This window comes from Hyperolius riggenbachi, chromosome 4 (assembly GCF_040937935.1).
Source record: "Hyperolius riggenbachi isolate aHypRig1 chromosome 4, aHypRig1.pri, whole genome shotgun sequence".
Taxonomy (NCBI): domain Eukaryota; kingdom Metazoa; phylum Chordata; class Amphibia; order Anura; family Hyperoliidae; genus Hyperolius; species Hyperolius riggenbachi.
In genome coordinates, this window is record NC_090649.1 from 126,363,889 (window position 1) to 126,386,301 (window position 22,413).

The 22,413-nt window shown below is 42.6% G+C and overlaps 1 protein-coding gene across 2 annotated transcripts in view; it reads left to right on the forward strand.

The window, feature by feature from the left end:
* The first annotated feature begins 17 nt into the window (after positions 1-17).
* LOC137571446 (diacylglycerol O-acyltransferase 2-like) overlaps positions 18-22,413 on the forward strand; it is an 82,452-nt gene continuing 60,056 nt past the window's right edge. The window contains exons 1-4 of one of the 2 annotated variants that reach the window (XM_068280561.1): positions 18-372; positions 1,949-2,177; positions 5,226-5,302; positions 16,656-16,746. In XM_068280561.1, the coding sequence (XP_068136662.1) occupies positions 5,285-5,302; positions 16,656-16,746 (109 nt within the window). In that variant the 5' untranslated portion in view covers positions 18-372; positions 1,949-2,177; positions 5,226-5,284. The remainder of the gene's footprint in view (positions 373-1,948; positions 2,178-5,225; positions 5,303-16,655; positions 16,747-22,413) is intronic. The other variant, XM_068280562.1, reaches the window with a different exon arrangement.

Consider the following 22,413-nt stretch of genomic DNA (forward strand, 5'->3'; position numbering starts at 1 on the left):
GTTCAACAGTCCATGGAAAAGAGGCCTCACAGTGAGAGAGGGGTGACAAAAGGACAAGCAGCAGTGGCTGGCAGGCTGATAATAGCTGCTGCTCCCCGCATGCTGTTTGTTTCCATTTCACATGCCTTCAGCCTGCTGTGATTGATAACTGTAGTGCTGGAGGGCGGGGAGGCTGAAACCAGGAAGAGCTGTGCGTCTGTGTGGGGAATGGGCAGCATGAAAGGCGACGCAAGCTGCATATGTGGCTGGAGAGGATTCATAGGAAGACTGTTGCTGTTTCCGGACTCAGTCTACTTAAAACAGTCTGATACTGCTGTATGTGTAGTGGAAGAGGGGGGAGAAAGAACACAGCAGTGTCCCCCACCGAGCTAAGTGAGTACAAGAGAATAACAGTCCAGTGACCAGCGATTTGTACAGTAGCTCTGTAGGGAGGGGGACAGTCAGTGCAAACTGTAATGTGCACTGAGGAACCACATCCCTCCATATGAACTGTAATGTGCACCGAGGTACCACATCCCTCCACATGTATTCTGAACAAGTATGTGGCTTCTAGTCTCCCCACAAACTTGCTAATAACTTGGGTGCTGATATTGAAGGGGCACTACAGCGAAAAAACTGTAAAATTTAAAATATGTGCAAACATATACAAATAAGAAGTACATTTTTTTCCAGAGTAAAATGAGCCATAAATTACTTTTCTCCTATGTTGCTGTCACTTACAGTAGGCAGTAGAAATCTGACAGAAGAGACAGGTTTTGGACTAGTCCATCTCTTTATAGGGGATTCTTAGGGATATATTTATTTTCTCTTCTCACTTGGTGAATGGCAGTTGCTCTGTCCAACTACCAAAAACTGTGTAGGGAGCAGGGAAGCTGACCAGCATCATTGTTTAAATCCTTTTTAGGGAATGTATTTTTGAAGAATAAAAGCCTTGCTGAGAATCCCCTATGAAGAGATGGACTAGTCCAAAACCTGTCCATCAGATTTCTACTGCCTACAGTAAGTGACAGCATTATAGGAGAACACCATGCCTTCCTATGCACTAGTTCAAATTGGGGCGTTCTGTTCACTGTCCGATCAGAAAAGCACTGCATGGACCATTTTCGGGGGGGGGGGGGGGGGGGGATTTGCGATAATAGGAGGTATAGATAAAGTACAAAACGCTCACAAAGTTTCTTTGTGCAGTAATTTTGTTCGCGTTTTTAAGAATAAATACATTGTATTTATTCTTTTCCGGGTCATAGAGTTCACTTCCTGACTTGCGCCAGGGAGTGAATTAAAAACCACTGTGGAAAAGCGCTTAGAAAAGTGCTTTTAACCAACGCACCGCCCACCCAAGCATCAGGAATTGCAAAAGAAAATTGCTTCAAAAAATGCAGAACGCGATCGGAGAGCAATGTGGACAAGGCCTTAGTGCTTGAACACTATATGCCTCCATTTGACAGCAATGTGAGCATCAAAGGTTGTCATGGCAGTTGAGGAACACTTCCTCCAATTTATTAATATTGTTCTTTCTTTCTTGACAGCTTTTAACCAACACTGTTGGTATGCAACACTGTTGGTAGGATTACAGCAAATTGCTGTTTAACACCTAATGATATACAGTAAACATATGAAATATATTTGTATTTTTACTGTAGTGACATCTGATGTACAGTATCTGTCTTGTTACAGCTCCCACAATCCAAAGTCAATTATTTTCTAAAAAGAAAATTAAATGGAAAACATCTCATTACATAAGCAACCTTGGTGATCTCTAGGTCAGAGCGACAGAAATGGAAATGCCTTACAAGTAACCTCTCACCTCGGTGAATGTGTGTGGTCATAATAATGTAGTCTGCCCTGACTGTAGTCTTGATAAATGCACCCTGACCGGTCAGCTGCAAAGTCATTTGGCTGAGCGAGGGTTAATAGTTTGCTATGCATCACAGCATCCGATTGATTTCAGGGAGAGGAAGAAGCCCAGCCAATCCGGAGGCAGAGTGAGCTGCAAATCAGGAGCTGCCTTGCATCTTGTATTTGTGTGTGTGGGTACCAGACTGCTCCATCCGTCCTCACATCCTGAGCGCAGCAGCACATGTGTGATGCATTCTGCTTACAGCTGGGGATGACGCTTGGCAATGATGACACCATCCGAGGGCCTCTGTCTACACTCTCCCCCTTCCGGGGGATGGCAGGTCTGTGTTTTGTTCTCTGTAATTCGTGCCAAGCAGGCAAGAGACCCCTTTTGTATCTACAGGCTGCTTGTGGGGTCAAAATTGTGCATTCTGGGAACTAGAAAATGGCAGCTTCTGTATGAAGCTTCACACATGGCATTTTAAATTGTGACAGCCTTTATTATTATTCTCCCTTCATTTGTATTCACTTCAATGATTCAGAAGTCATGGCAACACCTGCAGATCGGCAGATAGAACTATGGTATAGAATTTACTACAATGTAAAACAGTGATTTCAGATGTCTTATTGCATGTGGCTCTATTCAGTTTGCATTATGGGAAAAGAGCTGACATTTTTGTTTCTGTATACATATCTGTCTGCATAAACAATAAAACATGGAAGAGATGTTGATGGGGATCCATATACTGGGAGTTGAGAACATTTAGGTACAGCAGCGAACCTCCCATTCTATGTACAGCCCCCTCTTCCATGTGTAACATCAATGTTCAGCAGCCACACCTCCATTCCATGTGCCGCCTCCTCTTCCATGTGCAGCCGCCAACTTCCCATTCCATGTGCAGCCTCCTCTTCCATGTGTAACACCCATGTACAGCAGCCACACTCACTCCTATTCCACGTTCACCCCCCTTGCCCCTTCAATGTTTAACACCATGTACAATGTGTAACATCCATGTATCAGCCACGCTCCGATCCAATGTGCAGCCTCCTCTTCCATGTGTTACATCCATGTACAGCAGCCACACCCCCATTCCATGTGCAGCCTCCTCTTCCATGTGTTACATCCATGTACAGCAGCCACACCCCCATTCCATGTGCAGCCCCCTCTTCCATGTGCAGCCGCCATGCTCCCATTCCATGTGTCTTCCATGTGTAACACCCATGTACAGCAGCCACACTCACTCCTATTCCACGTTCACCTCCCTTCAATGTTTAACACCATGTACAGCAGCCACACCCCCATTCTATGTACAACCCCCTCTTCCATGTGTAACACCATGTGTACCCCTCTGCCATGTGTACAGCAGATGCACATGGAATGGGGGGGTCGCTACCATTCCATGTGCAGCAGCCACGCTCCCATTTCATGTGCAGCCCCCTCTTTCATGTGTAACATCCATGTACAGTAGCCACACTCCCATTCCATGTGCAGCCCCCTCTTTCATGTGTAACATCCATGTACAGCAGCCACACTCCCATTCCTTGTGCAGCCCCCTTTTTCATGTGTAACATCCATGTACTGCAGCCACACTCCCATTCCATGTGCAGCCCCCTCTTTTATGCGTAACATCCATGTACAACAGCCACACTCCCAGTCCATGTGCAGCCCCCTCTTTCATGTGTAATATCCATGTACAGCAGCCACACTCCCATTCCATGTGCAGCCCCCTCTTTCATGTGTAACATCCATGTACAGCAGCCACACTCCCATTCCTTGTGCAGCCCCCTCTTTCATGTGTAACATCCATGTACTGCAGCCACACTCCCATTCCATGTGCAGCCCCCTCTTTTATGCGTAACATCCATGTACAACAGCCACACTCCCAGTCCATGTGCAGCCCCCTCTTTCATGTGTAACATCCATGTACAGCAGCCACACTCCCATTCCTTGTGCAGCCCCCTCTTTCATGTGTAACATCCATGTACTGCAGCCACACTCCCATTCCATGTGCAGCCCCCTCTTTTATGCGTAACATCCATGTACAACAGCCACACTCCCAGTCCATGTGCAGCCCCCTCTTTCATGTGTAATATCCATGTACAGCAGCCACACTCCCATTCCATGTGCAGCCCCCTCTTCCATGTGTAACATCAATGCAAAGCAGCCACACTCCCATTCCATGTGCAGCCTCCTCTTCCATGTACAGCAGCCACACTCCCATTCCATGTGCAGCCTCCTCTTCCATGTACAGCAGCCACACTCCCATTCCATGTGCAGCCCTCTCTTCCATGTACAGCAGCCCCACTCTCATTCCATGTGCAGCCCCCTCTTTCATGTGTAACACCCATGTACAGCAGCCACACTCCCATTCCATGTGCAGCCCCCTCTTTCATGTGTAACACCCATGTACAGCAGCCACACTCCCATTCCATGTGCAGCCCCCTCTTCCATGTGTAACACCATGTACTGCTGCCATTTAGGGGAGCGTATAGAAGAGGGGACAAAAAAGGAAACTGAGGCTATGTTGAGGCTAAGAACACACTAGGCAGAAACAATTGTGTTGCAGAAAACGCAAGTCTATGGGCCGCATGGAAAAACACCTTTATATGCGTTTTACATTATGCGTTTTTTAAAAACGCACAACTTGCTGCATGATTTTTAAAAATGTATGTGAAACGCACATAATGTATCAAAATGGAGACGCAGAGCTATGTGTTTTTACATGTGTTTTGGGGAAAAAAAACGGTTACTGTCATCTATTCCATTGATTACGAAAATGTATAAACACCACAAATGCAAAACGTATAAAAAAAAAAAAAACCCATTAAAACACGAAACACAAAATTGCAAATGCTTGCAATAACATACCAAAAACGTAGCAAAAAAAAATATAAACTGCACAGTTCAAAAAACGCAACACAACGGTTGGATAACGTGCAGCACAACGTTTACATTCCGTTGTGTTCCTGCTTTACAGGAAACGCAATGCCCCGCCGTGAGCCTAGCCTTAGAAATGGCAAAAGGTGGCTTTGACATATTGTGATTTTATAGTTGGCTTTAGTTTTTGGCAGACTACGGAATTTTGCACATCCCACATTTGTAATGCCATTCCCAGCTTGTGACTGTGTAACAATGCTTCTGTGTTCCAAGTTTGCAAAACGTCATTAAAGTATCAGTGTGGAAGATAAACTATATCTGGAGTATCTTCCGGCCTGATAAGCTACTGTGACTTTTACACACCATTCACTGATTATTATGAAGAGCTTCTTTACGTAAAGCAGCTTGTGATATGGCAATCCAATGCTCACTGATTATAATGGTGTGGATATTTTCTCCCCAGTTACTTTTTTGATACTCATTTCCTTTATTTTCTGCTACATTCTTGCAGCAATAACTTCCCCTCTCCTCCTATGGACCTCTCCAGCTTCAGATGAGTGACAGGACAGCATGGAGCCCCTCCAAGAGGTGAACACTAAATCACTGTATCTGGGTATTGGATATATTGTGGGCTCAGAATATGAGTTTTTTTTTGTATTGGCCTGGTGTTGATGCTGCTGGATTTTATTCTGAGGATATTTTCGAATTCAGGGCTAGTTTCTGTTTCAGGGAATGCACACATACAGAATAGGTTTCTGGTTTCACACTGCAAAATAGCGGCAGCGGTGTACTGCCGCCTGGGGGCACCACCGCCAAAAACAGGCCTTCAGGGATTACAGCATTAATACGCAGTAATCCCCTTCTGGCCAACAGCCAAACAAGAAGTGGTGCTTGCTTGTGCTCACTTCCTGTTTAGGAGGCACAGAAGTGCACAGAAGCGTATTGTAAAAATATGCATCCCACTGACATCATTTTTTTTAAAAAATCCCTACGCCGCCATAGGCTGACATGACTTCCTGTCCACTGCAGGAGCCGCACGGTAACGTAGGTATGCGCTCGCGTTAGGGGACTTCCAGCACACCACAGGCAATGTGATTTAACCCATAGACATACATCGCCCTGCGGTGGGAATGCAGTAAAATGCCACACCGCACCGCCCCAGTGTGAAAGGGCTGTAAAGGACAGCTGAACTGAGAGGGATATGGAGGCTGCCATATTTATTCATAATACCAGTTGCATACCTCCCAAATTTTTGAGATGAGAAAAAGGGACACTTAAGCCACGCCCCTGCCACACCCCTGGTCACGACCCTACCACACCTCTAGTCACGCATACCATAAAGATTTCATAAGAAAAATATGTTGTTTTATCATTCAAACCACACTGGTCCTTTCTGTCCTGGTTCATTTTCCTTCATAGTAACATTTTAAAATTAGTAATATATCAATTTAAAGGATGTGAATAAAGTTTAGAGTCAATCAAACACATTTTTAGTATAGAAATATATATATTTATATAGAAAGAGGGACAAAGTCCTGAAAGAGGGACAAATGAGAGGGAAAAAGGGACAGAGGGACAGGGCTTCCAAAAAGGGACTGTCCCTCCGAAAAAGGGACAGTTGGGAGCTATGCAGTTGCCTGGCATCCTGCTGATCCTCTGCTGCTAATACTTTTAGCCATGGACCCTAAACAGGTATGCAGCAGATCGGGAGCTTCTAACTGAAGTCTGTCCTTTTTTTTTTTTTTTATTCTTTGTATTGGTTTCAAACAAAACAAACTAAACAATAAACAGGCAGTTGACAGTGTAGAGCAATACATAACCATTAAAGGCAAGTGTATAGAAAATTATTCAGAATAAAGATACCAGGTATTATAAACAAGAGAATGTCCTTAAAGGACATCCAAGGTGAAAATAAACTGATGAAAAAAACAATTGCATCTATCCTCCTTCTCCTACAAATGACTTTTTTTAAGCTATCCCACGGTTTTATTTTTTTATTTAGATCTAGTTTTTACTGTTTCATTGGAAGTATGCCAGAGCTCAAATCTATGAATTATTGATCCTTTATATCTCTTTTCTGCTTTCAGAAGCCATTTACTGACAGGAAAGTGTTAAATGGCTGTAATTACTTATCAGTCAGGGTTATGCTGTAGTCTGACCCGGTCCCGACCCCGACAGAAACAGTCACTTGCATACCTGATGTTTAACTCTTTCAGGCAGAGAAAGAAAAAAAGGAACACAGCCTAGTTATTTGTGTGCTAGGCACTGTACACACACGTCTATCTCATCATGTCACCTCGGTTGTACTTTAATCATAGAGCACAATATATCCCAAGAAATGGGAACACTGAAGTCTGACCTAATCCAGTTGGACTTCAGTTGCAAGTTGCATGTTTGTTTCTGGTGTGTGATTCAGATACTACTGCAGCCAAAGAAATCAGCAGGAGTGCTCGGCAACTGGTATTGTTTATATAAGGAAATAAATATGGCAGCCTCCAAATACCTCTCAGTTCAGTGCCTCTCTGTTGGCATATATGTGCATTTGGATTATGTTCTGTCATGCCCTGCTGCAACAGTTTCTATTTCTGCTACTATATCAATCTGCAATAAAAGCAGCAGCTCATATATACAGGATACCACAAGAGTTTATGCGTGCTCAAACACCAAGTTTAACCCTAACAAATCTGGCTTTGCAAATCTGGCCTAATTGGCTTATCATGAGGCATTGCTCATGCAAATATGCATTTGCTTTCGCATGCCAAACTATGCAGGGTCAAAAACCAATACTGCAAAGCAGTTGCCCTGCGGGAATTAGTTCATGCTACATTATCACTATCCAGGAGCGCCACGGGGAGGCTTCCCAATGCCCCCATACAACCGGGGTGCCGCGGGGCCCCAAGCTCTCTCACTGCTTGCGAACCACAGCGGCACCCCGGAGGGGGAGGCTGGGTGGCGCAGGCGACCCCCCTCCCCTCAAGCGTGGCCAGCGCCGGGGGGAGGGGGGGTCTGCTCCCACCTCCCAATACTAAAAATAGGCACTTACCTTAACGTCCATTGCGTTCTGCTACATGTGCATTAACTTGGGGGCACCACATGGGAAAGAAGTGAAGCATGGGTTACCCCAAGCTTTGGAGCTCAGGGCTGGCTTACACACAACACTCCAGGGGGGGGGGGTGGGGGAGGCACAGACAGCTCACCCCAGGGCTCACACCACCTAGAGCAAGCTATCCACCACCTGCCTCCAAAGAATACAACTATGAAAATGCTCACCACAAGAGAATGTATGCGTGCTCAAACACCAAGTTTAACCCTAACAAATCTGGCTTTGCAAATCTGGCCTAATTGGCTTATCATAAGGCATTGCTCATGTAAATATGCATTTGCTTTCGCATGCCAAACTATGCAGGGTCAAAAACCAATACCGCAAAGCAGTTGCCCTGCGGGAATTAGGTCATGCTACATTAGCGCTATCCAGGAGCGCCACGGGGTGGCTCATATATACAGGTATTTGCCTGTGTACAGTGTGCCAAATATGGAGTACACATGTCATAAAAGAAACATGAAAATGTCATATCTGTCATCCATAGCAAAAAGGTAGTTGCTAGTCTGTATTCAATTTACATTGAACGCGTTACATCAGGGATGTTGGAGTACCTATCTGCACATTTCTCCCAATTCAATTATTAGGAAATATTATAGAAAGAGTATCAGCATTACAGTCAGGAAACTAACATTTTTAAAAGCCTGTAAAGAAAAAAAAACACCCCTAGGGGATACTTACCTCAGGAGGGGGCAGCCTCTGGACCCTAATGAGGCTTACCCCATCGTCTATACCCTCCGGGATCCAGCGCTGGCAGCCCAGGAAAATACAGCGCTGTACAGAGTATGTTGTCTTGTCACGCAACTGCCCCTCAGAGGGGTTCACAATCTAATCCTTACATGGTCATAATGTCTATGTATGTATTGTGTAGTGCATGTATTGTAGTCTTCAGCCATTTTAGAGGGAAGCCAATTAACTTATCTCGATGATTTTTGGGATGTGGGAGGAAACCAGTGTACCCGGGGGAAACCCACACAGACACAGGGAGAACATACAAACTCCTTGCAGATAGTGACCTGACTGGAATTCGAACTAGGGACCCAGCACTGCAAGGTGAGAACGCTAACCACTATGCCACCTTGCTACCCGATATTTTCCTAGCGCAGACGCAGTAGCGGCTTCCCGATGGGCTCTGGCAGAAATAGCCGACCGCGATTGGGTCCACTCCATCGGAAAGCCGCTACTGCGCTGTCGAAAACCTGAGAGGTTCTTGCCTTTTTCATGATTGCTAACTCAGTAAAGGACCAGCCTTTAAAGCATTGCTATCATATAAATCCGGCATAGCGGGGTCTGAACCCTCTATAACAGTAAGTATAGATTGACGGTGTGCCTTGAAATGAATCAGAGCACTCAGTATATGATTTTATATAAAAAATTGTATTTGCTTATCATACAGCATATATACAAAATATGAACAGTTCCAAGTAGTATTTCCTTCTAACAGTATTCCATCTCATCGTGGCCTTTATAGCCAAGCGATCATCAATCTTCCAAGTACATTCAAAAAAGACTATAACAGTTGTGTTATGTAGAATAGGATTAAAAGTAGTCTCATCTGTATCAATTGCTGTGTATCTAGTAGCTGTGTAAAACTTGTAGTAATCTTCTTAAAGGGGAACGAAAATAAGAGGTATACGGAGGCTGCCATATTTATTTCCTTTTAATCAATACCAGTTGCCTGGCAGCCCTGCTGGTCTATTTCTCTGCAGTAGTATCTGAATAACACCAGAAACAAGCATGCAGCTAGCCTTGTCAGATCTGACTTTAAAGTCTGAAACCCCTGATCTGCTGCATGCTTGTTCAGGGGCTATGGCTAATAGTATTCGAGGCAGAGGATCAGCAGGGCTGCCAGGCAACTGGTATTGATTAAAAGGAAACAAACATGGCAGCCTCCGTATACCTCTCTCTTCAGTTCCCCTTTAAAGAAACAGCATAAAAAATAGCTTCTAAAAAAACTTCTTCCTAACATCTTAACAGAACTTAATGCTGAAAAATTAATAAAGTAAATCACCAGAATATTAAGCATATTACCCCTTCTCTGTCATCTCTTCATCATCTACAACCACATGTGGGAAGGTAGCTTCTGCCTCGTGTGTCTTCTCAGGAGATTGGTAGGCTAGTGCAAACTATGAGCTTTCAGCTCCTACTTTTATAGTGATTGGATGCAATATGGCTGCCTAATCTGGAATTTCCCTAAATCCCAGGTTCTGATTGGCTAAAATTTCCGTGCATAGCTTGCTATCTTTGTTTTGAATACTGTAAATAGCTGACATTTAAAATAACCATAATATTTTTGTTTATAAACTCCTTAATTACCTTATCTGGTGAGAACTAATGTCATTTGGAGTGTTTGACATTTGATTAAAAGGTCATATTTGATGCAGTTAATTAAAAATGGACGTCACTAGCCATCTTGTCTGCTGGTTGACTTATTTGACCCAGACATTTGGACTTTAAAACAATAACAATGTCATGTATGACACATTTCTGATAATGTGTCCTTCTGCTAATTTGGAATGTGTCTGTTCTTTCCCAGAAATAAAATTGGTCAGGTTGACACTGTAATACACAGGCCTGTAAGAGTCCTTAGCAATTTAAGGCTTATTGAAACATACAGGGCTTCTAATATTCTCATTCATATATCAAGTTTATTATATAATTCTTCTTGAAACAATTAATCATATGAGATATAATTGCACATTTAAATTTTAATAATTTAAAATCATGTTCTATATATTTGCCTTTCTTATGAATAAATACATTTAATAATTTCAACCGGCAGATGTCACCATTTTAACATCTTTAACTAATTGGGAAAACCCCTACTTTTTGTTTTATATTTTATGAGGCCTGTTCCCAAAACATAGCATATGTTATCAACTATGAGTGTTCAGCTAGCTGAGACAGCCTTGTAACATGTCAACAATCTTCTAGAACTAAAACAATCTTATAAGAATGTTTTACTGTCCCACCTATCACTGGTAGAATCCAGCTTTTAACTATAATAAATTCAATTATATGTATTTCAAAGTAATACATTCTATTATTTGTGATTATGGGCGTTAACAATAACTATTTCTTTCTTTAGAAGGACTGTATTGATTATTAATATTTATATGTAATAACTGAGCAAATGTGTATATATATATGACTGCTGCAGTAATGTGACTTTAAACTTGTTTCCATTCAGCACATACTGCGCTGTCTAACCTGACATTTGAAAGATTCTTGTAACAGACAAAAATGTTTTGGCTTCTGTAACCAAAATAATATAATACTTATGAGTTTCACTGCCTGGAATATGTTGAGATTTCTCAGAGCAATATTTTAAAAAAGTACTCTAACTTTACAGTTTACAATGAAAATTTGCATAGAACATTAAAACTTAAAACATACACATATGACACATTTTCCTGCATAAATAAACTGCTAAAATTCTGACAGCGCTGGAGTCAGGAAGGGAAATATTTACATTGCTGCTGTTTGGGGGCTGCCAGAGCTGGATCCCGGAGGGTGGAGAGGTCTAGAGAAGCCTCATTAGTGTCCAGAGGCTTTTTCTCCTGAGGAAAGCATCTCCCAGGGGGTGTTTGTTTTTTGTTACAGACCAGGCCATTTTTTACAATTCAACACACTGCACCTTTAACAGTGTGCTGCACCACCATACAACTTAGCACACAGATTAATCTTGCCCCCTTTTCTTGCCACCAACAGAGCTTTCTGTTGGTGGCATCTGATTTCTGCTATGATTAGTATTTTTTTAAAATACATTGTATTGCTTTTATTTATTTATTTTATAAAATTGGCTATTTTTTTAAATTTCACTTCCTCCCTCCCTCCGATATCCAATCACATAGATCGCCTCTCATAAGCATTAGCCCAGTGGCATAGCTAAGGAGCTGTGGGCCCCGATGCAAGTTTTACAATAGGACCCCCAAGCATTCCATACATAACAATTGATACGGTGCACCAAAACCTGCCAATGGCAACTACAGTGTCAGAGGTGCAAGAAGGGGATGGGGAACGGTTTGTTAATGACTACCGCTATTCAAATTATCTATAGAAGTGATTACTATGAGCACAGGACCAATAGAGAGCTAATACTGTAGTTGAGGGAGGGCCCCGCTGGCCCAAGGGCCCAGATGTGGTCGCTACCTCTGAAACCCCTATTGTTACACCCCTGCATCAGCCTATGAGAGCGATCTGTTTCCCTGCCTATCTAGGGGATAGCCTAGTCCAGGCATGGGCACACTTGGTCCTCCAGCTGTTGAGGAACTACAAGTCCCACAATGCATTGCAGGAGTCTGACAGCCACAGCCATGACTCATAAAGGCAAATGCATTGTGGGATTTATAGTTCCTTAACAGCTGGAGGGCCAAGTTTGCCCATGCCTGTACTAGTCACTGGGCTGTCCCCCGTACAGCACTGCACTTGATCGCAGCGCTGTACAAGTCATTTTCGCCTTTCTTTTCAACGCAGCTGGCATGCTGATTTACGGAGTGGAGCCGATCGGCGTTAGGCAGCCCTGGGGCTGCCAACTTCTTGGTGCCTATCGGCGTTACGATCCATAGAGCCTTCCCTGTCCTCTCTCTATTACCTCGTTCCACCACTGGTCCGTGTTCAAATGACATGCAATTGGGATACCTCACAAGGCTTGGAAGCACTTGTGTCCCTGAGTGCTTCCGTACCTCAGAAGGCTTGGAAGCACTTGTGTCCCTGAGTGCTTCCGTACTATGCATGCACGAGCCTGGACACCTGAGGAGGGTGGAGGATGTATTCGACTTGCTGGATGAATGATATCGCTGAGGGGGGCAGTGGGGAGGGAAGACAGAGGACTGGGAGGGCTCTTTGGGATCCAGAACCTTCCCTTGAAATAAATGTCTAACTTTTCTTTACAGCTCGTTTCAGGGCCACTTTAACTGGTTGTAGATTTATGGAAGTTATACGCTGAGTATGATTTACTGGAGAACATAAGTGATCCAGCTAACCCAGACTTATCACAGTCTGGCATTACATGGGACATTTTTACAATACCAGTCTTGGGAGCAAGGCCAGTTCTAGGTATAGGCTGCCTAGACATGTGCTTTGGGCATCACTTAGTGGTTAAAGCATTACAGACTACCCAGCAACTTCATGGTGAACCAGAACTCATTGGAGTGTGTAAGGGACTACAAAGGACCAAAAAACCCTCTTACTGAAATGCATGGAAAACAAGTATGCTTTCTTAAAACAGAAAGTATTTGCAATAATTCAGGATGGAGTGAGCTCCGAGATGTCTCCCAGAGCAACACTGCTGAAATATGCAAATTAACCATTGTTGTCCTAGAGGATCTGAAGGTGTGTTTAGCTCACAGGGACAACAATGGGTAATTTGCATATTTCAGCAGTGATGCACTGGGAAAAATCTCGGAGCTCACTCCAACCTGAATTATTGCAAATACTTTCTATTTTAAGAAAGCAAATGTTTGTTTTGGATAAAGCATGCATTGCACACTTTCATTACTGCCTACATACTGAGCAGCGGCCCAGCCACTATGGACCTGGCATCAGACAACAGATGGTGCTTCCTTTCTGTATAGGCTTCTACTCAGTGACTGCTTTTGGAACTCTGGAAGATTTAAGACAAGGATTGTCAGAAAATGCAAATCGGAGAATATTGTCTGTATACTAATTTGCCAATGTGGGCTTATGTAAAACTATTAGTGTTTGAGGAGAGTACATTTGAAAGATATCAGTAGTAGTGATGTTGGCGAACACTTCGCCAGCAAATAGCTATGGGCAGCCTGGCCCCTGTACTAATTCTGGGTCGCAATGACCCGCAGTAGTAGGCATGCCCTGGGCTGAATGTGTTCATTAGTACGCATGCCCTGGCCCAGAGATGCACGTCCTGGATTGCACACCTGTGGCCCGGCAAGCTTCGTGACGTCACACTCATGCACAGAGCGTTCCCACCCACTGGCGCGCAATCAAGCACGCGCACTGCTGGGACAGGGCATGCGTACTAATGAACGCGTCCGGGCCAGGGCATGCGTACTGCCACGGGTCAGGCTGCGAACTGCTCATTACATCTCTAATCAGGAATGAGGATAAGTCCTATAGCTCATCATTGTATGGAGTTTAATAATGCTTCCCCTGTTGTTCTGGGTAGCCCAAGAAGAGGGCATTTTGATAAAATGTTCATATATTCCCTTTATCACAATTGATAACTGTACAACAGCTGTGTAATTTTAGAAGTAACACCCACTACATTAGGCTATATGACTGTTGATGAGCATCAATAAATGCTGCTCAATTTACTGTCAGCTGTTAAAATGTACACCACTGCTCATTGCTGTTTACATCTTTCCTCTGCTGATTTTAAAGCAGCAGGCACAGCCATATAATCAGGAAAACATCATAAGTAGATAAATACATGTTCTCCTTACATAACATATGTATTGTATTGGCCACCTTTTAATTTCAGTGAATTTTATATAGTAAATAAAGAGAAAACTGTTTCATTTGAAATGCCTCTGACTGAAACCAATCCTGATGTCATTTACTCCCTTGCTCTGTTTTTCTCCTAGAAACTGAACCATCATGTCTAGCTTGCTTTGTAATCACATCTGAGCACAGCATAGATAGTATTTCAGTAGCTCTGCAGAAATAGGCTTCTCAGCCTCAGCTTGTCACAGTGAACTGCCCTCAGCCAATCAGTAAGGAGCATCAATGTGGGAGGGGTGATGGCAAGCTTTCCCCTCATCCGCAATGTACCAAACAGAACCAATCTGACTGAGATAAGATGAATTACAGCAGAAACATTTCTGATTAGATGTGAATGCTTGCAGTGCAGGGTCAGGCTGTAGACTGCATAATAAACACAGAGCAGTGGGTAATGGAATTTGATTTTATGGCTGGCAATCCCGCTTTAAAGCAAGTCTAACATAAAGTTATGCACACATTTCAGATATGACTTCAGAATTGTAATTACACTGGATTTGCTTAGACATTTCGTTGCAGACACAACCTGCAGATATCTCTTCTGTTATATATCATTTTTACATACAGTAGATGTGAGTCTGAGATAACTGTATGTAATCTGTATAACACACTTGTTCTAATTACAGTAGAATTACCATGTGTAATGTGGCTGTACACAGAATAGCATACTTGTTCTACTTACAGTAGACTTACCATCTGTTATTAGCCACTGTGTGCAGTGAGGCTAGTGTGAACAACAATGTGGAAATGTGTTGTGTAGTAACCTATAACTACCAATCAGATTTCACTGTTGAATAGTGAGTAAAAACAAAAGAAATGATGGCCCATATCCAGTACACTTTTTCTCTAACGTTTTCTCGTAGTTCAGTGATAGGCAAACTTGGTTTTCCAGCTGTAAAGGAACTACAAGTTCCACAATGCATTGCAGGAGTCTGACAGTCACAGTCATAATTCAGAAAGGCAAATGCATTGTGAGACTTATAGTTCATTAACAGCTGGAGAGCCACGTTTGCCTATCACTGTAGTATGTGATATTTTCACACCTTATCAATAAAATGCCGTTTACGCCACCAGCAAGCAAGAAAATACTCCGAATAATTTTGACAGAACTTTTTCACCTATTTCTTGGTATTTTTTCAATCACTTAAGTTATTTTAAAGAGACTGTGGTATAAAAAACTTCCCCTGGGGGGTACTTACCTCGGGAGGGGGAAGCCTCAGGGTCCCAGTGAGGCTTCCCCCATCCCTGTCGCTGCAGGTAATCCAGCTGGCTCCCCCCGAATCCTCCCACAGTCCTCCCCCGACAAGCCTAACAAGGGATGTTTTATTTACCTCTCCGGGATCCTTCTCAGGCGCAGTAGCGGCTCTTCCTTCGGGTAAGTTGGAAATAGCCGAACCCAATCGTATCCACTCTACTGCGCAGGTGCAAAAGGATTCGCAACTACGCAGTAGAGCGGATCGATCGGGTTCAGCTATTTCCGCCATACCTGAACGAAAAGCCGCCAGTATGCCTGCGCTGGATCCCGGAGAGGTGAATATTTACATTGCCACACTTCGGGGGACCCACGATGCACAGAGGAGGATGGGGGAAGCCTCCTTAGGTTCCAGAGGCTTCCCCCTCCCAAGGTAAGTATCCCCCAGGGGGAGTTTTTTTTTTTCATTACAGGATTTCTTTAAAGAGAAGCTGAGAAATGATCTCAGTTATGAACCCTGTCTCCTGGACTGTGAAGCTTCACTGTGTATGGTAGTGGGGTAGACAGGCTATTGTGGTACCATCTATGGACTGATGGGCTACAGATGGTCCTAACCATCAAAGGCCCAGTTTAAAGTGAACCAAGCAGCATTTTAGCACCCAGGTCATTGCTATAGCACATTAAAAATGCATGCCATAATATGACTTATTATTTTTATTGTAAAAAAAAAAAAAATCAATGTCATCTCCTTTTTACATTTAGAAGTTTAGCAGAGGCCTTTATTACCTTATTTCCTACTATTTTAATGGCCTGTGGGACACAGAAATTTCAGGCAGATAAGGACTGATGTAATTATTTTATTGCACACATTAGCAGAGAGCAAACAAATGGGCTTTCATCAGCAGGTGGGTGGGTAGATAGGACACTGCTTCAAAGAGTTTAGAGAAGTCCCAGATGCTATCTTCACACATTCCCTGTAGATAAATAATGGGCAGCTAGAGGGGGGGGGGGGGGGCATGGCAACTCCTGTAGCTATTAGAAACCAGGGGGGGAAAGTGGCGCTTGGTTGCCTTTAAAAGGACTGAGCAGGTAGCGGCTGTATATTTCTTTTACTGGCATTTATCAACAGGTTCTCTTAATTAACCAATATGATTTTTTTACTTATCATTTAGAAGGAAGAGCGGCACAAATCCAGAAGTTTGTACTTGGAGGTTTTGCAGACTCTTAGCGTGTTGCAGTGTATGCTCTCTTTTTTGTTACTAGGTAAGTTGATATTTATTTATTATTAGTACTATTGATTTATAAAACTTCAATATATTCCGTGGCTCTGTACAAGATAGGAAAACAAACAAGGGGTCCATAATGATACAGACAATGATATACATCACATATGGACATTGGTACAAAATACAGAACTGGTTGTTACAATGACAGATGTAACATGATGAATAAAATGTATAACCGAGTGCAAGCTATAAAATGAACAACACAAAGACACATAGGGGTGAGAGAGCCCTTCCCTTGTGAGCTTACAATCTAAAGGAATGGGGGGGCAAGAGATGGGGAGGTATGCGGTATACATACAGGCACAGTGCCTGTTAAGGTTATCTAGTAAGGAGTAAAACTTGAGAGGTTGAAGGGGAATGGCCTAAGTTAGAGCATATGCTTGTCCGAAAAAGTGAGTTTTGAGGGAGCATTTAACCCCCTTGCCGTTCCAATTACTGCAGCAAGGGGGCAGCGTAGCACTTTTTTTTCAATTCGCGGCGGTGATCGAGTTATGCACGCAGCTAGCAAAGTGCTGGCTGCGTGCAATAAAAAAAATTGTGAAAATCGGCCCAGCGGGGCCTGAGCAAAGCTCCTGCGCAGGTTCCCGTGAGCTCAGCTGGGGATAACTGGCAAGGAGGTTAAAGATTTCAAAGGTTGGAAAGTGACGGATGTGCTGTGGAAGGGCATTCCAGAGGAGGGGTGAGGCACTTGTATATGTGAATGCGAGGAGGTAATTCTGGAGGTTCAAAAGAAGCTCCTATGCATACCTGAGATTGCGGTTGGGTTGGTATCTGGAAACTAGTGAGGAGATTTATGGGAAAGATTGTGGAGAGCTTTGTAGGTTATGGTTAAGAGTTTAAAATGGATCCTCTCAGTAATTGGCAGCCAATGAAGAGCTTGACAGAGAGTAGCAGCGGAGGAAGCCCGTGAAGATATATTTGCTTTTTTTTCCACATTTAATATCTGTAAGGAATTTCCCCATCATACTTTCAAGCAGAAATGTGTGCTGGGATAGAATCTTGCCCTGCCTGGCCCTACTCATTGTACTCATTGTAGTGACCATTCTACTCCATTCCTGGAGAGATGAGGATAGATGCAAAATAAATGGAGGAGGGTGGAGAATTCTACCTTCAAGACTTTGGTGGCTAAATGATCCCACTGTACCAGATTATATCTTCTTCTCCACAAGACCACAATAAAGGTGTCACTGTGTTTCAGACAATTTACAATGTGTCACATCTGCAGGATGGGGAGTGCATGTGAGTGAATGAAGTGAGTGACGTATGGAGGCTGACATACTAATTTCCTTTGAAACATTGCAAATTGCTTGGCTGTCCTGCTGATCCTCTGCCTTTAGGGCTCATACACAGGTCCAAACAATCTGCCCAACTAAACATGGTTTGTTGAAAGACATTTGGGCTTGTGTACCGCTGTCAAACAACAAGATGACCAGCTGGTAGCAGGTTGTTTGCCAGATCCAACCGGTGGATCAGCCTGCCCAACTATAGGGCAGGTTGGAAAGCGTGTACAAGTCTTTTGAACAACTTGTTGTTTTTGAATGAGGACATGTTGTGCAGATTATCATTTAGCTTGTGTGCATAGTATTTAAGTGAGTTGGTTGTTAAGTTGGTTGGCGTGTGTGTACGCAATTGTCAGATAAATAACTTGTTGTGCGGTTGGTCATGTTCTGCGGTTGATCCTGCATTATGTTGGACATGTGTATGAGCCTTTAAAGTGGTATAAAACCCAGCATTTCTTCTTTGCTCTGAAAGAATATTTACAGCATATAACATACTAACACAATTTTTTTTTTAGCAGAACAGCATTCAAAGAGTTAAAACACAGGACTTACTTTTTCAATAGCAAGCTCCCTGCAGGGAGATCCGCACCCAAACTGGTGATAACATTATCTTGTGTTTAATGAATTGTAGCAGAGAGGAATGTAAACATTCCCTGACTGTGCAGAAACTTCTTCTAATGTGTCCTGAACTGAAACGCTGCTCAGAAATCATTACTGCGTACATTACAATATAAATACACCAGTTATAAATAAAATGCAATGGCTGCTTTCAGATCAAATAAAACTGTACTTTGGGAACTTGTAATTTCTAAATGAATAATAATACTTATGCACAAAAGCAAATATGATAACTGTATGGGATATAAAAAGTAGGAAAACACATTTTTATGGAATAGTATGTCAGAGTTTAGTACCACTTTGAGGGTCCTTTCACACTATATACATTGTTAAAAAGTTAGAAGTGCAGTTTGATGCATACAGTGACGCATATAGTACATTGAAAGTACGCCTCTTTGGCACTGTAAAGCCACACATTGTTTGGTAAGGCACAGCATGCTGTGTGTTATGCCGACGTAACCCACCGCACCCCAAGTAAACGTACCAAAGAAATGTAATTGCATTATGAAGCGATCATATTGTCCATTGCAACAGACGCAGTGTGAAAGGACCCTGAGGGAGGGATCACACTTGTGTTTGCAACAAACGCAGACGATGCCCCATGAGCGTTTTACCACATGATATGCATTTTGCTTGCGTTTTAGCGCATACATCTTTTTTTTACAGTAGCCAGTGCTTTTCAACGAGGAATCGCATGCGTTGTGTGGAAAAGTAGTGCAGGTTATAGGTGGCATATTATAATCCTAACAGGACCTAGAGGCATGTTGTGTGCACAATGACATTCCTCTGGGTCATTGTACCGCCGCTGTCAGACCCCCTGCGCCGTGCTGCACCCCCTTAAAAGACCACCAGCCTAGCAACAAGCAGATTGTCGCTAGCTGGCTTTATTTATGTGAGGCTGTCAGTCAGCCTCATAGCATCTCCGCCTCGATTCCAGGCTCTCCCTGCCTCTGTTAGCTTCCACCAAAAAGAAGCCAAGGCGCGACCCAGGAAGTACCTGGGTCGCGGCCTTTCTCAAATAGAGCATCAGAGGAGTCAGTATGGCTGATATTGTGGTGAATCCCCTCCCACAGTGTGATGTCATGAACATGGTCCTGACATTATTCTGTCTGTGAACCTCATTGCATTTTGGGAAATAACGACTTTTTCCACCTGCCAAGCAAGCAATATCTCGCTCAGCGCATAGAACTCTCAGTAACAAACATTCTGCAGACATCACTTGCCAGTAATAAAGATGTCTCCACCAGTCATACATTTCAGAATGTAAATCAGGGAGAGGAAAGATTTTACAATAATTAAACACCGACTAAATAATTTATAAATGAATATTGTAAAAAATATAACCAATTTTATTCATTATGCTGTTTTCACTACAGTTCCTCTTTAATATACAGTATCTTAACCTGCAACTCATTGAAAGCTTTTTATTCTAGAATAGATCATCGACTAATTGATGCATTAATTGACTGATTTACAACGTACTAACCTTGGAAAGCATCAGAAGAAATATTAACAAAAGTAAATAGTAAAGCCCTTTCTTTTGTGATGTGGTTAAAGAAGGGTGGGACAGTTTAAGTGGGGATCATTGTGGGTGACAGCTGGGAAGAAAGTTACATGAATGGCGGAAGCCTTGAAACTTTTGTAGCCAACTGTTTATTGGAAGCAGAATGTGAAGAAATAGTCGGGAAGTAAGATTAGTAATAAGTAATGTGCAGGAGATCATGGCCGTGAGTCACACATCTGCAGGAACACACAGCACACCTTAACTTCCGAGTTGCCCAGTATTATTTGCTTTATCGTGTTGTGTGAGGAAATATTTCAGACGTAACGTGAAGATTTTCACCTTTGTGTTACTGAGCTCTGGAATTTCACCCTTGCCGTGTTGACAGCTCATCCCTGAAGCAATTTCACTGTGTGAAAAGTAAAAGTGTCAATATGGTTGTATTTGAGATGTACGGTAACTGTTCTTCATTATTATAGGTAAAAGTGCATTCACATTATGAGGGCGATTCATTAAAGAGAAACTCCGACCAAGAATTTAACTTTATCCCAATCAGTAGCTGATACCCCCTTTCCCATGAGAAATCTATTCCTTTTCACAAACGGATCATCAGGGGGCTCTGTATGGCTGATTTTGTGGTGAAAACCCTCCCACAAGAAACTCTGAGGACCATGGTACTCCTGGAAGTTTCTTGTCTGTGAACCTTGTTGCATTGTGGGAAATAGCTGTTTACAGCTGTTTCCAGCTTCCAAAACCGTAAGCAGCAGCTACATCACCTGCCAGCAGTAAAAATGTCACCATGTGATAAATGTCCGAATGTAAATCAGGGATTTAAACCACTTCAGCACCACAGGGTTTTTTGCTTAAAAACCAGAGCAATTTTCACATTTCAGCGCTCCTCCCATTCATTCACCAATAACTTTATTGCTACTCATCAGATGTAAATGATCTATATTTTGTTTTTTTTGCCACAAATTATGCTTTGGGAGGGTGATATTTGCTTTTAGTAATTATGTTATTATCTGTGCATTTTAAAGGGAAAGATGAGAAAAAAAAAGAAAAAATACACTATTTCTCCATTTCCATCCACTATAGTTTTCAAATAAACAATGTTACCATAGGTAAAACCCACACATTGTATTTGCTAATTTGTCCTGGTTATCTCAACATTTAAATAATATTCCTAGTACAATGTATGGCGATAATATACTAGTTTCTGGTTTGTGTTTTTTGATTTCTCATTGTACTCTATCAGTAATTAAAAGCCCTTTTCTTCATGATTAACAGTAATACACTCTCATGGCATACATATTTTAAAAGCTAAGTCCCTAGGGTAACTATGTATTCTCTTTTCAATGCTGTCACATTTGTTGTTTTTACAAGTATTTATTTGGGGGTATAGAGTACATGAAAATAACAGTTTTATTGCTTTTCATTCAGTTTTCCGGTAAAAAAAAATCACATGACTTATCCCTCAGTTGTCAAACACCACAAAATCTATTCTCTCACTTGTCACGGTTAAAATTATACCCTATATACATAATCAGATAGCTTATTGGGCATACAGCACACTGTTTACCACAAGTACGCCTATCTACTCCCCTGAGCTTCAGATGAAGTTTTGTGGGGAGTAGATAAGCGTAGCAAGGGTTTCAAAGTGGTTAAAAGATTTTACAATGGGCAAACGCTAACTAAATCATTTATACATAATTATTCAAAAAATTAAGCACTTTTTTATTACATTATTTTTACTGGAGTTCCTCTTTAAATTAGCAGCACAGCTAATCTGAGCAGCGCGAGTAAAAATCTCAGCATGCATGCTATGCGCGGTAGTGCTGCGTAGCGTGCGCTGATAATTTATGCCCACTCCTTTTAAATAATGGTCGCTCTGTTAATCCTGCCCTTAGCCCTATCGGATCCTGTAGCTTTTTAGGATGTGATTCCCACACCTTGATTGGTCCAATAGGCTGCCAGTCAAGTGACAGGCAGCTTGATAAATTGATCTGTATATCCATTGCATTGCAGAGTAATTCTCCATGTGAATTCACTACCAGGGGAGAACTGGGACCAATTGGCCTGTGGGGAAACCACAGCCCAGAGGCCCTTTAGCGGCAGCCCCATAAGTATATACAGTACATACACCTATACAGTTTTCTATCATGTTTTGATGGAGTAGCACACAAGAAGCATCAAAAAGTGGGCAGTTTAAGTGGGGACAACAATGCTTCCGGCCACAACTCAACTG